At 33.4% G+C, this 17651-nt stretch overlaps 1 protein-coding gene and 1 long non-coding RNA gene across 2 annotated transcripts in view; both read left to right on the forward strand.

The window, feature by feature from the left end:
- LOC149906882 (uncharacterized) overlaps window positions 1–17651 on the forward strand; it is a 291557-nt gene that overhangs the window by 23848 nt on the left and 250058 nt on the right. The window lies entirely within an intron of this gene.
- On the forward strand, window positions 13871–16182 carry LOC149906884 (RUN domain-containing protein 1-like). Its single transcript, XM_090103927.1, has one exon. The coding sequence runs from the start codon at window positions 14062–14064 to the stop codon at window positions 15700–15702; it is 1641 nt and encodes a 546-aa protein (XP_089960053.1). The 5' UTR covers window positions 13871–14061; the 3' UTR covers window positions 15703–16182.

Raw genomic sequence — 17651 nt, forward strand, 5'->3', positions numbered from 1 at the left:
TAATTACGGAATCTACTCGTTGTTTGGTAAAAAAGATAAATGGAAGTGATACACTCATAATGGTTCTTGGGGATAGAGCTTGAGAATGGTAAAAAATGATGAAATATTGTTGTTGAAATCGACTTAGACAGTAGCTAGATAACAAATGTGTTCTTTACGCATTATAAAATGTATTTACACATAATTTATCTTAATATTAAAGCTTCTTAGACCAGTTTCTCAAAGAGTTATGTGGTGATCTAATTTCATTGCAATGTAAATCAAACATTTGAAAAAGAATGTAACATACTAGGTGCATTCATAACGTAATTTTATAATTGCTTATTGTGTTAGATATATAAAATTACGTAACGGTGTTATCTCTAAAAAATGTTCTCTCCTATTGAAAGAAACGTTGTTGTACAACCATACAACGTAAAAATATAATAAAAATGTATTATTAAAAACAAAAGACAAATAAAAAATAAAGCAACATACCAGTGTAAATTAACGAGATTTGATCCTAAACAAACACAGGTAATGAAATGTAATGGGGAGAGAGAAATACAATTTTTTAAATACATAAAGAAATTGAGCCTGTAGTAGCTAGCGTATTTTTGTCATAATTTATGTCAGCGTCAGCAAAAACCCTTCTGCTGACAGTAAGCGAAATGTCAGCATTTTGCGACGAAGTTTAGTGACAACCAAATACTTAAACTCGTTTATGGTATTCAGTGCTTTATTAGGCATTTTTGCAGCATTTAGTTCTGACGGAAAAATAGTTTTCTTCGGCAGGACTAACAATGTGAGTTGTGACACGTAGATAGCTGGCATTCAAACCATTAATTAAAAGTGACGAAATTAGAACCTACACAAGAAATAAGTGGTGGGTAGGTTATTTCTTTGCAATGCCTGATCATTGGTAGGTATACAGGGTGTCCCACTGTTGGTATACTAAGCTCAAAGGAGGTTATAGTTTTGCCTACGCTGAGTACGTAAAAATTACTTAAAAAATTCCAGACGCATTTTTTTTTTCCAAATAGATGAATTCTTAAAACTCTATGTGTACACCCCTAAGAAGCAGCCCGCCCATTTTTGCCACTAGCACGTGAGCTATCGTTTAAGATTATGTTTTCATAGACAAAAAGCTCACATTAGAGAAGCGGTATATGACGGCTGCGCGAAGCTAGAGAAGAAAACATGGATTTTCAGGAAAAATTTATCAAAAATTTTTTGATGTAATTTTGTTGTTTATGTATTTTTTACGTGATCAGTGTAGGCAAAACTACACGTCCCTTCGCGCTTAGTATACCAATGGTGGGACACCCTGTATAATAAACGAAATGCAACACACATGATATACATATATAACAAATACCTAATTGTTCAAAGGCCTCAAGAATATGTTATTATAGTATGTAAATATTCAACAGCTTTTAGCTCTTAATTGGAAACGTTTAAAAAAACAAAATATCTAATTGACAGCGCTTCCATTCGACCTTTTAAACCATTTTCCAATCATTTCAACAAAATAAACGTACACGCAAAGGTTATAAAAACCATCAATTATATTGATTGACCAAATAAAAAGTAAAAACCAATCAGATCATCGGCTTTAGTAGTGAGACTATAATCGTTCGAGTAATTCATACGAGATTAAACATTTTCATTTGTTTTTCCACTGGCCAATCCAATTAATGGCCGATCGTAACTGGCCTTTAATAGCGTGTGTTTGTTTGAGTTTATGATTTAATTGATTGCCTAGTTCTTATGTGTGGAACTAGTGTTTTAATATAATTGAAGTATGTTCTGTATTATGAATTTATGCTTGTGTACATTTGTTTGTTTATTTTTAATTCAATGCGATAATTTCTTTAAAAAGAACTAAATATAGCTTTTTATATTATATGAATTTATATTATATTAGCTTTCCACCCACATTGTCCACCTAATAAATTATATACTAAAACTACTCTTCAATCACTCTATCTATAAAAAACCGCATCAAAATCCGTTGCGTAGTTTTAAAGATTTAAGCATACATAACGAGATAGCGATAGAGAAAGCGACTGTATAATAAATACTATGTAGTGATCATATCTGCACCATGGTGGCCAATCGATAGATTGAGATTAATAACCAACTGCAATAGAGATGCATAAATGTTATAGTACGTGCAAACACAATTCCAATCACTATTCCATCACTGTCATAGTCCGATGTATATTAATTACTAGCCACTTGCCCCGGCTGCACTCGGGTTGACCAGGAATAAAAATATATAGCACTGGCAAATAACATGTTATTTGCCAGTGCTATATATTATTTATTATTTTATTATTCTTGGTAAAAAAAATTCAAGTTTCGTTCAGTAGATTCAGCGATTATGCCCTACAACCTCATACACAAACGTAATACCTGTTTATAAATATTGAATTGAAGTACATATTTTTTAGGATATAATCATTCTTAGTATTAAAATGAGTAAGATAACCATTCCAAGTAACAGTATAATTCAAAATATAACCCAGCCAAAACCAAAGACTTACCTAACCTAATTAGGGTGCACTCACACACATCAGTCACCGTCACGGCACGTCACCGGACAGGATTAAAAAAAAATATGTATCAATAGTTCTAGTATGACTCTGTTCCCACACGACAGTCGCCGGCACGAAATCTATCAGTGACGTCACCGGTCAGGCACGTCAAATAATCTTTCCATACATGTATCATACTTTTATCCCCACTCACCCGGTGCCGTCACGTCTCAGTTCAGTCAGCGTCGTGCTACCGTCAATAATTGCTACATGTTCTCTAGCGTGACACACGTCTAATCACTGACTAACCTGATGTATGTGTTCAATGATTCAGTCAAACCGGCGACGTGACTGACGGACAACATGACGGTGACTGGTGTTTGTGGATACGTACACAAACCGTCACCGATCAGTCATCGGTGACTTGACGGTGACTGATGTGTGTGAGTGCACCCTTAGTACTAAAACAGCTAGTTAAGCACCTTAACATTATCTGTGTAATGTGTATACTTAAGGATTTCGAGAGACAGCATGTCATATGGTAGCCTTAAGGGTTGTACCTGGTCATTAGTCACTTGCATCTGTGCCTTCAGTGCAATGTATGCATTTTGAGTGTAATCTTCGTTGTGACTTCCTTTTAGACAACATTCTTAGCTTTAGGTACCTTGATGTAAGCATTATAGGGTTAGGGCATATAGCTGTTATAGCATATGTTTTATAGATTTTAAGATTTCAAGCAGCCTAAAGGTGCACTCACACACATCAGTCACCGTCAAGTCACCGATGACTGATCGCGGGTGACGGTTTGTGTACGTATCCACAAACACCAGTCACCGTCATGTTGTCCGTCAGTCACGTCGCCGGTTTGACTGAATCATTGAACACATACATCAGGTTAGTCAGTGATTAGACGTGTGTCACGCTAGAGAACATGTAGCAATTATTGACGGTAGCACGACGCTGACTGAACTGAGACGTGACGGCACCGGGTGAGTGGGGATAAAAGTATGATACATGTATGGAAAGATTATTTGACGTGCCTGACCGGTGACGTCACTGATAGATTTCGTGCCGGCGACTGTCGTGTGGGAACAGAGTCATACTAGAACTATTGATACATATTTTTTTTTAATCCTGTCCGGTGACGTGCCGTGACGGTGACTGATGTGTGTGAGTGCACCCTAAGGAAAGTGGTTGTAAAAAACAAATGCTACGGAAAGCGTAGCATAAGGTATCCGTAGCGCTTTAGGCGCAAGCTTAAAGTTAGGTCATGCTATGAACAATAACTTGAATAATTATTTATGCGACTATTTTGTAAGTAATAATTTATGCGACTTCTTTGTATATTCAATCATAATAATTATCACTTCTGTAGAATTGAAGTCTACGTAGAGTTACAATTTTTTACGACGTGTGGCTTTTATTGACTGTGTTAATCAATGTAGGAGTAAAATTCTATTCAGATGATTCAGAAAACAGTTGAATATTATCTAGTTGCATAATATTGTATATAATAATTATACTATCCTTAAAGGAATTTAATATCAAAACGGATCGAAAATCTGCTTTCATCTTATAACCTTGTTAAGTTTAGCAATTAGAAGGTTAGAGCCTCCATTAAGACACAATACAGCCTCGTACTAAAATATTACATTTAATTTTTGTTTTTGTTATAATTATGATTTGTCAGAAAGGTCTGTCTGGTTTTGAGACTAGTTTATAAAAGACAAGTATAAAGAGTACTTAGAAATAATTGAATGAAAATAAATATTTATATAAAACTAGCGGTCCGCCCCGGCTTCGCCCGTGGTACCTACATGTTTAAACTATCCTATCTCTCAAGTTGGATCGAACTGCACATGGTGTGCGAATTTTATTATAATCGGTTAAGTGGTTTAGGAGTCCATTGAGGACAAACATTGTGACACGAGATTTATATATATATTAAGATATTAACTACATACATAATGTATTTGTTTACCCCATTTATTCAACACCAACTTATATTCATAAATGCCAGGTGCTTCTTTATATTTACCCTTATAGAAATACTAGATGAAACAGAAGAATATACTTGAATTACAAAGAAAAACACTTTTCTTACCAACTGATTGAAAGAAAATATGTAAGTGTATTCTTAGAACAATTCGGGTTATAGGTCAAGTAGTTATAGCTAGTAAATATCTATTATTTGTATTGCCTATGCAAATATGTGGGGAATTGAAAACGACAGCGATGATATTTACTTCATATATTTTGTGTGGATACTGGGTAACAATGTAAAAACACATTATTTATTTAACTGATTTACATAATATGTGGTATCGTGAATAATGAACTGTTTACTGTTTAGCTCCAATATTAAATGATAAAATGAAATAAAAGCTATGACTTAATATGGAATATTTTTATGTGAAAAACATTTAAAATTAAATTAGTAGATATTTACTAATTTGTATGTTTTTAATTTTGTCCTTTTAATGTAACTGCACAATTAATGTAACAGGTACCTAAATAATTATAATAGGTAATTTAAAGCAACTATTGTGCTGCAATCACGAATAATTAATACAATTTATGTATTATATCTACCTATTATGTTTTCAAATTATTTAGTAAACGGACACCAATTAAATATAACACATAGGTATGCAGCATACATTGTATAATATTTCATTACAATAAAATAGCTACTAAATATTTCATAGTAACAATTGCAACAAATTTCTCTTTCAAGAACAGCATAATATGAAAATATCTTCATATTTAAGTGCCCTTATTCTGAACACGTCTGCTCTCAGTCGAAACGTTTCAATCCCGCTTGGAGCATGTAAATCTTCTTTGTTCGAGATAAATGTTTACAAGTTGTAGACCGCAGACCGGTCTGTGTAAACATTACCAGAATAAGACTTTAAAACATCGCGTTTCAAGAACGCATTAACGGTTGATAATTGTTACGTGATGAAATTGTAAATGTTTTCAGGTGATTTTGGACGTCCACGTTCGTTTTCTAAAACAAACGCAATACAAGTTAACAATTTACGATCGTTCGTGGAGCGATGCCGAAATTTTCATTTCGATTGCGACAGAGCAATAAAGCATTATGTAGAATGGCAATTATTCGGAATTTATCGGAACATTTTTGTATCTCTATTGCGTTGTCATATTTCATAGAAAGTAACTTCGAAAGCTTTCAGCGAACTGCCTATCTATCAGTTTTATGTTATGAACTGCTCCATCAATTTTAGTACAACTTTAACGATAAGATGTTTTAACGCAGACAATGGCATTATGATAATGTTCGCAGTTCGAATGCGATGCGATTTCGTTACTTGCTCTATATTTTTCAATCGACTTCAATAAAGGACAAAATAATAAAGAACGAATTCAACGAAGATACTTCTGCAAAATATTACTAATACTGTATTATCTTACCTATATACAAGAACTAAATTGTATGTATTAGAAAGAGATTTAACCCCAAGAGATGGAACCCAAACCTCAAATATTTCCATAATATAATAAATAACACGTAAATTGATTGATCTTACCTTTTACAGAAAACTAAGCTTCTTTTAAAAGAACTTTCGTTTATCTTAAATATTAATATACAAAAATTATAGCACTATTGGCAAGGTAATTCAGAAATAGGAATGAATTAATTTTATTAATTTTCCTCATATAGTATAGGGATTGTTATATAGGACCCACGAATGATTATAAAAACTGTTTTTTGCATTGCAAGATAGAGCAATTTTGTTTAATATTTATAAAAAATTTGAATGTTGTTTTTTAAAATATTCCGAAAATATACATAAAAGAGGACCTACGAACACAAAATAGCTTATGAAGTATAATATGATTTAAGAGACTTACGAAATTATAAGATACTAGCTTTACACCCGCAGCTTCGCCCGCGCAGTTCCCGTTCCCGTGGGATTTCCGGGATAAAACCTATCCTATTTCCAAAAACAAAGTAGACTATGTCTTTTCTCGGGTATCAAAATATCTCTTTACCAAATTTCATGCAAATTGGTTCAGTAGTTAGGGCGTGATTGAGTAACAGACATACAGACAGAGTTACTTTCGCATTATTTTATAATATTAGTATGGATTACATGAGTAATAATTATCAAAACCCCAGATTTAGATAATTAATTTAATTACATTATCCGTTCTTTCGTAAAATATTATGTCTAGACTGACTTGAATTCTAGTCTCGGCGATTGAATTTACTGTAGTATAAAGTGAAGCTAAGGGAACCGAGTACTTATCTAAAATACATGAGTATTTTTTCTCTTATTACATTAAATACTAGTTAATAGTTTTACCAGTGTGGTTGCCAGTGAGATATTAGAAGTCAGATTAACTTTTCGCTTAAACTTCGCGTCAACTAAACCCACAAAATTTCGCGTCATTTGTAACAGGATGGCGGTTCTACAGGGGTCTTAGTACGCAATGACAAAAAGAAAAATGATGGTCCGAATGCTGATACCGGATGCGTTAAGATACTGTAATATAAAATAGAACAGTATCTTAAGATAAAATATTATAGTATCTTCACCGTGTGTGACGCGCTTAAGACAATGGAAGATTTTCTGAAATATATACAGTTTCAAATATATTTTATCGGTTTACTCAAAATCGTTTTATTTAAAGTAATCCACCCTTGACCATCGCCACGGTCCAAATATTAAGCTGATGACTAGATAACGATTTCATCAAAATTCATACAACACGTTTGATATCAAAAGTTAGCTGGACTTTTATTGATATAAATCACATTATTAACTACACTATTTTATATCCCTTTTAGGATTGAGACCAGTTTCTTGGAAACTTCGCTTTTATAATAATTTCGTACAAAAATGCAGGAACGATGATCATAGAAAATCGAGCTAAGACCTCATTCACACGAGAGTTAAAAAAGCGTTGCGTTAAAACCCGGCGTTGGCGCTTTTTAAACGTTCTCTCTGTGGTTGTTCATACTAACGCTTTAAAATCACTCATGTCTCGTCTCTGGCTTCAGTAAGACGTGGAAATGGTTTCTGCTAAATTAATGGCACTAGCGATTTGTGTTATTAAAAGACGAAAAAGAAAACAAAAGGCATTCTGGGTACATCCTCTGAATGAACAGAGATACTTAAAAGGGCAGTTTGTGACACTGTACGAAGAGTTAAGGCAATACCCCGGAATTTTTTTAATTATTTTCAAATGTCTATAACGATTTTGAATACAGGAACGGACGAGACTCCACATCTATAATTAATAGTTCGGGATCAACAATCCACGACATCGTATCGATTTTCTGATGATTATAAGCACAACAAACACGTGCTACCGCTGAGCGAGCGTGCGGCATACTGAACGCAGCGCCGGCGCTTTTTTAGCGCTCGTCTGAATAATAGTAAGAAGTTTCCTATGGTCTATTTTATTTAACGCCCAACGCCGAGCGTTGAAAATAGAACACTGCGCGATAAAAAAGCGTCGCGCTTTAAAAGCGCTGACGTGTGAACATATACTTGGGAATGCATTTGTTCTATTTGGACGCTTTTTTAACGGACGTTAAAAAAGCTCTCGTGTGAATGAGGTCTAATGTGAAATCGATATAACATTCGTTTTTAGGTTCTTCAAAAGCTCATTATTTTGTGCATTTATGCTTCAGGATTCTAATAGAGTATTAAGCCCTGAGTTTTTTTATTAGACTTCGATTTATGGATATTGGATACATGCAATCAGTTCAAAAGTAAAATTTTTATTCATCCGTCATTGATCTTGTTACTACTTACAAATATTTCTCAAGGGTTACCTACATCCTTAGATGATAACAATAAAATTAATTATTAAAGTACTTTCAGATAAAAATAAGTAGGAAAAAGATACACGATTGTATATCTTACACCAGACATTCAACTCTCTAAACTCAGACCAAGCATTCATATCCTATGAATCATAATATTCATAATTCACAAACACATTGTATTAGTTAATACAAACACTACCAAGATCAACCTGACTTACCCACATATATAAAAAACGATACCTTAAAGACAGCTCACTTTACATTCCTCCATATGAAGCCTGAGGGATCGAAGTAATGGCCCCGAAATTCACAAGGCGATATCAGATTTGGAAAATCGATGTCAGTCCTCGTTAAGGGATTTATTATGACGATTTCCGGAGCCAATAGCATCAATGTGGAATTGGAATTTGTGTCATTTAATATGCTTTACGTGTGTACTAAAATCAGGTCTAAAAGAGTCAGCTCAAAATTAAACTGAAGGCTCAGCTATGAAAAAAAGACATATGATTTCAACGGCGCTGCAGTGCAGTGCAGAAATAGTATAAGATTTACTGGATGTACGATGTTTTCATGAAGTAATTACCTATACGATACAGCCTACAGTATAAGAAGATAATGTGTCTTTGTATTTTAATTAATTGTAAACATGTAAGACTATGAAATATTAGTAAAAAGCGTAAGAAAGAGTTCGAATCTATATATACAATATACATATACATAATATGTAACTTTACTTTGCACGTTGTCCGTTGCATATACTCTCACTTCCATAGTATAAAATATATTCTTATATTCTCAAAATATGTGTTGTATTTTTAGGCAATATTTTTCTTTTGATGAAAATATTTAAACAGGAGGCAATCGAGCAGACACGACACGACGGATGGAAAGTGATTATCATCGCCCATTTGCACACAAAACATGTATGAAAAAATATCCTATGTATTGTAAAGATAACAATGAACGTTAAAATAAGTCGCATATAAAAAGTTATTTTATTTCAATTTAAATATCATAATAAAAGCGACCCTTCAAGTTTCTTCTTGTTCTCGTTTTCTTTATTTAAATACGCTTCCAAAATTACTTATGCCTTATAAAGAACGTTTATTATTGTAGAAATCGAGCCATACTTCAATACAATTTGGGTCAGACGCACCGGGGAATTTTAATGCCTCCATTAAAGATTGGTGTTAAATTTATTGTATTAAATATCTGTATGATCAAATATTAAATGTTTAAAATCTATAAGTACTAATAATATTATAAAGAGGAAGGGTTTGTATGCACGTATGTATGTATGTATGGTTTTCATGCATAAACTACTGGACCGATTTTGATAAAATTTGGCACAGACAATCTTTAGACCCTGAGAAAGAACATAGGCTACCTTTTATCGCGAAATATGTACCACGGGAGAAGCCGGGGCGGACCGCTAGTAATATATGTATATGTGTAGAGATTATCTTGTGCTTACTTTAAGCTTCATAACACAAAGTAAATTTATATCTTGAAAGAGAAATGAAAAGCTATTTAGCAATATTATATCTCATACTATTATGTTGTAGGAATTATAATACATATTATTTTATCGATTTAGGTAGGGATTATAATGATTACTGAGTATTACGTGTTATATATTTTAAATGTATTCCCAATCTTATTTAATAGATATAACTTGCCACAAAAATGTTAAAATTTCAGTTTTGCTTAAAAACATAAAACAGTAATTTCGACGGCGAGGCGAAAAACGTTTTTGTTTTTCGAAATAATAGAAGTTCATCAAAAGCTTTCTTTAGTCTCTATCTCGAATCTGTGTGAAAATATTTCTGTTTCGCTTTTGAGGTTTACTATTTTATACCTACCTGCATCTTAAGGAGTATTGCCTTTGAAAATAAGCTCACTTTTTACTGGTATAGTATAACTTTCCTACTAAATAAATAAGAAAGATAGACACAACTAGGAAAACCTTACCCGACCCTGATCATTTACAAAGATTCCGCCGTTAATTAAATTACGTTGATGGATGGAGTATTCCATTAATTAGTCAATTGGTGGTGCTAGAAAAACTCCTTTTAACTCTGTGTTTCAGTTAATTAACTTTAAGATTATAATTTTCTCACCTTTGTTGGATATAAAACTAATTAAGGACGCTATTATTAGCGTTCAAGAGCTTTCAGAATGTATGGTCTTAATATTTGTGCCAGATATCTAGATAATTAATACTTAAGAGCTGCTTTTTATGAAAGAAATGAAAATAAGAACTTTGATAAGCGAGTAGGTAATTTATATGCAGATAAAGTTTATAGTTTTTCTGTTATTTTTAACACTGGTGGAAAATGGAATTGTAGGCCAGTATGTTAAATAAAATTGAAACTCAGAAGGTTAGTGTGTAGTTTTGTGTGTATGAAGGGGAAAATCAGTTACGTAGTAACTATTTAGTATTCTGTGGTAGTAACTATTGAAGTTATTGTACTTGAGAGCTATCTAAGTGTCCCATAGGAAAAAGGTAAGGATTAAGGTAACCCCTTTTTATTCAACCCATTAACCACAGTATATATATAAAATAGAGACGTTACATTTGTCCACGGTACTCCAAACTTAAGTTAGAATTACGTCTTCGGTCCTACTTTTAACCTACACTTAGGTACTAAGTTTTGGTGACTTTGTAGTACTTCTACTTGTACTAATGTTGAGCAAAACTTAGTAAGTAAACTGTCTACTTTAAAGTTTTGGTAAACAGAAGTGCAATGATTAAATTTAATTATTTCTCTTTACTATTACTTATTATTATGGTGTTCCTAAAATAGAAGTGCTTATATTTCCAATTCCCACTTGAGGGTTCTACCTACTTAACTAAAGAAAACCCACTACGTCTTCATAGCTTTCTCTCCTACCAGTTTAACCTTTGACTTTTGATATTTTTCATTATAAATGTTCAAACATATTTACATACATCAAAGAATGATATCCAATGTTTAAAAGAGAATAACATATTGCGTATAATCCCCTTGTTCCCTTGAATTATCTATTATCTCAAATGAAATAAAAGATTCACGTGAATGGCTACGTAAAATTACTGACGCCTAAACAACAAAAGATTTCTAAAACGTACGGAACAGAAAGTGGGATTATCTGGGTAACTAATAAAAGCGAAGGACCCTTTTATCGAAGATCTGTAGAGGTCAAACTTCAGGTACATACCTACGGCCTACGCTTACAGTAACAGCCTAATGTGACTGCTTTTTCTCCCTAGTGATTTGAGATTCGGATTCGATTCGGCTAAATAACTTCGCTTGAATAAAATATTTAATATGTGCCAAAAAAGATGCTGTTCAACACCGATGTAGTTAGTGGTTTGTATGCTAACTGATTGTTTTAAATTTAACGCTCCGTTTAGACCGGTAGGTAAAGGAGTTAGCTCGGTAAGTTTTTTTTTAATTATTAATATCTGAAAAAAAAATTGCTCCTTAAATGCTCCTACAGAAACAGTAATTGCTCCACTTCTGTAATTATTCGTTTATTTATAATTATTGAAGTGAAACTTCTTTATCGGGGTTGGAAAAAATTTAGTGTAACATTTTTTCGTTACGCGTGACATTTTTCCGTTACGCGCCATCTTTTTCTTATCCCTACCACGCGTGATTCGACGTATTTCTGTAAAGTTGCATATAAGTAGTAAGTTATTTTTTGAAAAATAAGGTCATAAAGAAGTTTCACTCCTTACGTGTGTACTGCACTAGTACACGCACACATTTTTACTTTTTAATCCAATTACTGAAAACTGGATTTCTCTATAATATTAAGTATAATAAAAAAATCGTTTATTGTTTCTCTTATAATCTGTTATCAAATTATATTGAATTATGCAGTACTTACATTACAGTTGGTTATAGTACTTACTTTATATTATGTCTTACGATGCATTTAGGTACAACAAACGAGCGAATGCTCATTCTAGCCCCGCTATGTCAAATTATCTTAGAGTAAACGAGCATTCTGTCGTTGTTCGTATTGCGTTCAAAAAACTTTATGCAATGTTCTAATACTGAACAACACTGAATATAATTTTTCGTTGTTCAATAAAAGATCACGAAAGAATGCTCTTGCTCTCGCTCTAGCTCTATGTTCCTTTGGTGTAAATGCACCGTTACAAGAAAGCAAAACGCTGCGTCTCAACTCTCAACTATGTTGCTGTTATGGTTGCTGTCCATTGTTATGCACTGTTTTTCAGACATATTGTCATGACTAAAAAATAAATTTAGTTAGTTTTGTTTTAGTTGTTCTCAAATAAATTTAGTTGATTTTATTTGTTAGCAGAATATTATCACTATCATCATCACTACATAGTATAAAACAAAGTCGCTTTCTATGTCCCTATGTATGATTAAATCTTAGAAATTAAAGACTTTTTACGGATTTTAAACGCGATTTATCTTATACATATATAAAAATGAATCGCAAAATGTGTTGGTAAGCGCATAACTCGAGAACGGCTGAACCGATTTCGATAATTCTTTTTTTATTATATTCCTTGAAGTACGAGGATGGTTCTTATGTAGAGAAAACGTAAACATGTACCACGGGCGAAGCCGGGGCGGACCGCTAGTCTATAATATAAAAATGAATCGCAAAATGTGTTGGTAAGCGCATAACTCGAGAACGGGTGGACCGATTTCGATAATTCCTTTTTTTTATTATATTCCTTGAAGTACCAGGATGGTTCTTATGTAGAGAAAACATAAATATGTACCACGGGCGAAGCCGGGGCGGACCGCTAGTTCATTATATTATTTTCCCGACGTTTTGAACTCTACAGCGAGCGTGGTCACGGGGAGACTCAACTCCACGACGCGATAGTCTAATATAATGAATAAATCGCGTTTAAAATCCGTTAAAAAGTCTATAATTTAAATGTATCTCGCGTTAAATCAAACACTAGAAAATGCTTTAAAAATCTTTAAAAATACGCAACGGATTATGACGAGGTATCTTTTAATAAATTGAGTGTTTCAAACGTATTTTAGTATAGAATTTATTAGGTTTAAAAAAAAAGCGGGCGAAGCCGGGGGTGGTAAACTAGTAGACGTAGTATATTATTATTAGTCTGTGCTAGTAGGTATTGTATCAAATAAAATAGTTATAATAATTTTAGTTCATGCCATCTAGGGAGCATCATTCAAAACGTAATTTATATAATGCTCCCAAAGATGGCGCTATACAATTTCAAAATTATTAAAGACAAAATATTATTCACATTTCGTTGATTATCAAAATTGATCAATTGATCAATTTGTTATTTTTTAAAGAAAATATTATTAATACGATCAATACCATGGGCATGGTCATGTCAAAAATCCTTAGCAAAAATCCATACATCTATGCGGCAGGCTCACCGCTGTTCCTATCGTAAAGTTTTATTTTATTTTCAACTCTAACACGCAGACCTAAGAGCTATATTTGAATTTTGTTCGTATTAACTGTCATGACGTCACTGTGAAAATTGAAAACTGAAGTATGACGTCTATCGCCTACTTCTGTATTACACACACATAGAGCCTACTATAGATATAATTTTCATTCACATTTTCTTTTCTCGGTCGCATAGTGTAAATAATTAATTAGTTTAATTAATTTTGCCTTGCTATCTACATATCATAGAAGTAAACAATAATGAGCTATCTAAACAAATTGTTTTGTATCGTGTGGTAAAATAAACTTAAGTGAATAAAGCCCTCAAAAATGGATTCTACTGCGTGCGATTACGAAGATGGTGAAATTCCTATTTGGCAGGAGCCTCGATGTGAACCTTTAGGAGCACCTAAAGAAAACCTTTGTGATGAAGCATCTCCCGAACAATCGTCGGGTGACCGAATACATGCTTTGGAAGAGGAACAAGAAATCCTATCGTCGTCAGTATTTTCGTTGACTTCGCACCTCGCACAGGTTGAATTTAGACTCAGACAAATTCTTAAGGCTCCTCCAGAAGAGAAAGATGCTATGTTACAAGCGCTCGAAGAGTTTACTTCTCGCGGAGTTGATTCGAGAGAGGCACCCCAAGGAAGTACAGACGATGGCGCTTGCAGTGAATGTGTAGAGTTAGAAAGGAAAATACGCAGTCAGCGAGCAAAGCAAGCACGATTCGTGGACAGATTAAAAAATCAACTGAAAGAGCTCGAAAGATTCGCTGCTAGTACTTCTAAACTTGACGATTCAAAACATAGATCCCTCATAGAGCATCTGCGTAAGGAAATCGACCGAAGCTTAGAAGAAGGCTGTCATCAACCACTCACAACAGATGAATTACGACATCAAATCGATTGTGCAGTTCGCCAGTATGCTGATAGACAGCTTTCAAAGGATGAAATTATCAGCAAACTTCAAACTCATATAGATGATATGCAAAAGTTCATTAGGCTGATGAAAAATGAAGAATTTAATGGCAAACCTCAGTCTAGCAAGTCCGAACCAAAAAAAGTGGGTAAGCCAAATACTTTTGACAAGACTTACAGTAAGAATAAAGTAAATGATGAGCTTAAAGCTGAAACTATAAACTTGATGAGAAAAGCTTCAACTTTGATTCAAATATTTACTGTATCTCAGTTTGGTTGTTCGCCAAACACAAATAAAAGGTATGAAAGTAAATCTTCAACACTAGTTACACATTGGGGGAACTTGAGGGCAAAGTTAGAAATGTCAATAGATGCTGTACTTCATATGGTGTCAAGGGAAAGATTGTCACAGTCTATTATTGACAGTTATGACAGTGAATCGGAAGAAGGAGGTATAATTATTAATGATGCTCCATTAACAACAGCAGTAAGACGTCACTTGGCTATTAATTTGAGGGACTTACTACAGCATGGCCTTGTTGGACAAGAAACAACCTCCCTAGTACCAATTATAGGCTGTTTTCCAGTCAGAAGATCATCAACATCTCATTCTATTCACATATGGGAAGTTATATTACGTTACTATGATTTGAATGATGGTGATAGTTTTAACTCAACGCCCGCAAGGAAACTAAGTCAAAGCTTTAATCTAGATATAGTTGGAGGCACAGCAATTACCAATAAACAGAGTTTGTTAAGTGCTATTGGAGGTATTCTAGCATCACACACTCCATATAAACGAAGCTATGATGCCCATTTTAAAGCATTTGTTTGCTCTGCATTGAACGCTCACAAACTTGTTATTTGGTTGAATATAATGTTGAAATGTAGGTCTCTAGTAGATTCCTACTACTCCTCAACAAGTTATGTAGTTAATACAGGATTTCAAGATGCCTTACAGAGTCTCGATAGACTAACGCCATATAATTTTGATCTGCCTGTTGATCTGGCTGTGAAGCAATTCCAAAATATAAAAGACGTATTTATGTAAGTTTAAGTCGCCTTCCATATTGCTCTGTGTATTTATATAATGTGTAAACTCTAGTCCACTATTATAAGTTTAAAGAATTAGTTAACTCAATGCATGAAAAACTTTGACAAATTTTCATATTCATTGACTGTATTACTTTTAGTTTTGATCTGATATATTGGCCTATCATTTTAGTGAATTGCTTTTTTAATGTAAAAATATGTATTTAGATTTAATTGTAATGTATAGCAAATGCAACTATTATTTATGTAGTTTATCTGTAAAGAAGTGATACTCTGTGAGGAAGATTTGTAATTTTACTATAGTATTCATGACTTATTTTAGGTTTCTATTGGCAATCCTTTGCTTCAGTTTTAAAGAAGTTGACTTTGTAGGTTTGTTCAAGAGACATGTTATTGTAAATGTATTAACAAAATATATGGCTAATTATACAATATTTATATCTTAGACTTTGTACTGTCTATAAAATAATCTTTTCACATTAGTTTTAGTTTTTTTTTTTTTATTTAGTTAAATAATGTATTGCGTTAAATTCAAATTGTTTTTACTCAAAAGTTATATATCAACCTTTCTACATAAAATTTAGTATGTGTGTACACAATGACTCTATTATATGTACTAGGTGTGTACATATTAATATGATCAAAAATTGTTTATGTATTACTTCTTATCTCATATTATGCTCATGCTTTTTTGTTCATAAAAATAATATACCTACATGCAATATTCAGTTTATAGGCAGAAAAATGTTCAATGATGTACCTTTACCTAAACTACTGTAGAGATTGTCTAATCTAAAAATGAACGCCCCTCCACTAAACTTAATTGTTTCAATGTGTGAGGACAAATAATTATTGAACCACTTTATATGTGTGCGCGCGTCGATTCTACTGCAAACTTTGACACACTCGCGCACTGATTTGTCAACTAATCGGGCGATCAGTTCAGGTGCCTAGCATTGTATGGCGGGGAGAGCGCGCTATGTACGGAATGACACGTCCGTTCTATCGTGCATCGCGTCATTTATGCACTAGTTGGCCAACTGGTCCTGTCGTTCGGGCATGGACGGGACTGGAGGACTGAACGACCAATGAGGCAGACCAATTTGTGTGTATTGCGTCTATACACGTACTTTGAATGTGAGCGTAAACACAGTGGAGGGGCGTTCATTTTTAGATTAGACAATCTATACTTTACCTAAAATAGTGAAAATACAGTTGCACCTATTTTCAATCTTTGTCTTACAAGTACAATATAGAATTAAAACATTCCATATAAATGAGTGAAATATGTATATAATGTTATTTCTGCAGAATTTATTTTGTGATAGTACGGCTGTAAGTTTATGAAATATAAACCAAAGATACATTCCCATTTATTTTACCAAAGATTTAATGTACTTAACATAGGAATTAATTTTATTGCAAACTAGCGGTCCGCCCCGGCTTCGCCCGTGGTACATGTTTACGTTTTCTCTTCATAAGAACCATCCTCGTACTTCAAGGAATATAATAAAAAAAGAATTATCGAAATCGGTTCAGCCGTTCTCGAGTTATGCGCTTACCAACACATTTTGCGATTCATTTTTATATTATAAGATATATTCAGTTGAAAAATGTGTTGTTTTATTGAAACCTTTATTATTCGGATAAAAATTTAAGAAGTTTATATTGATGTAAAAGAATTTCATCTGTATTTATGTTACCAGTGCCTCATAGAAAGGATTACTAGCTGTTCCCCGCGGATTCACCCGCATTGCTTCACTCCTGTTAGTCTTAGTGTTAGTATATATTATAGCCTATAGCTTTCCTCGATAAATGGGCTAACACCAAAATAATTTTTCAAATCGGACTAGTAGTTCCTGAGATTAGCGCGTTCAAACAAACAAACAAACTCTTCAGCTTTATAATATTAGTATAGATAAAAATATTTTGATAGGAAGATAAAGG

Source organism: Colias eurytheme, chromosome 7, assembly GCF_061535395.1.
Source record: "Colias eurytheme isolate Ceu_HAF_F1 chromosome 7, ilColEury1 Martin Lab GWU primary, whole genome shotgun sequence".
Classification (NCBI taxonomy): domain Eukaryota; kingdom Metazoa; phylum Arthropoda; class Insecta; order Lepidoptera; family Pieridae; genus Colias; species Colias eurytheme.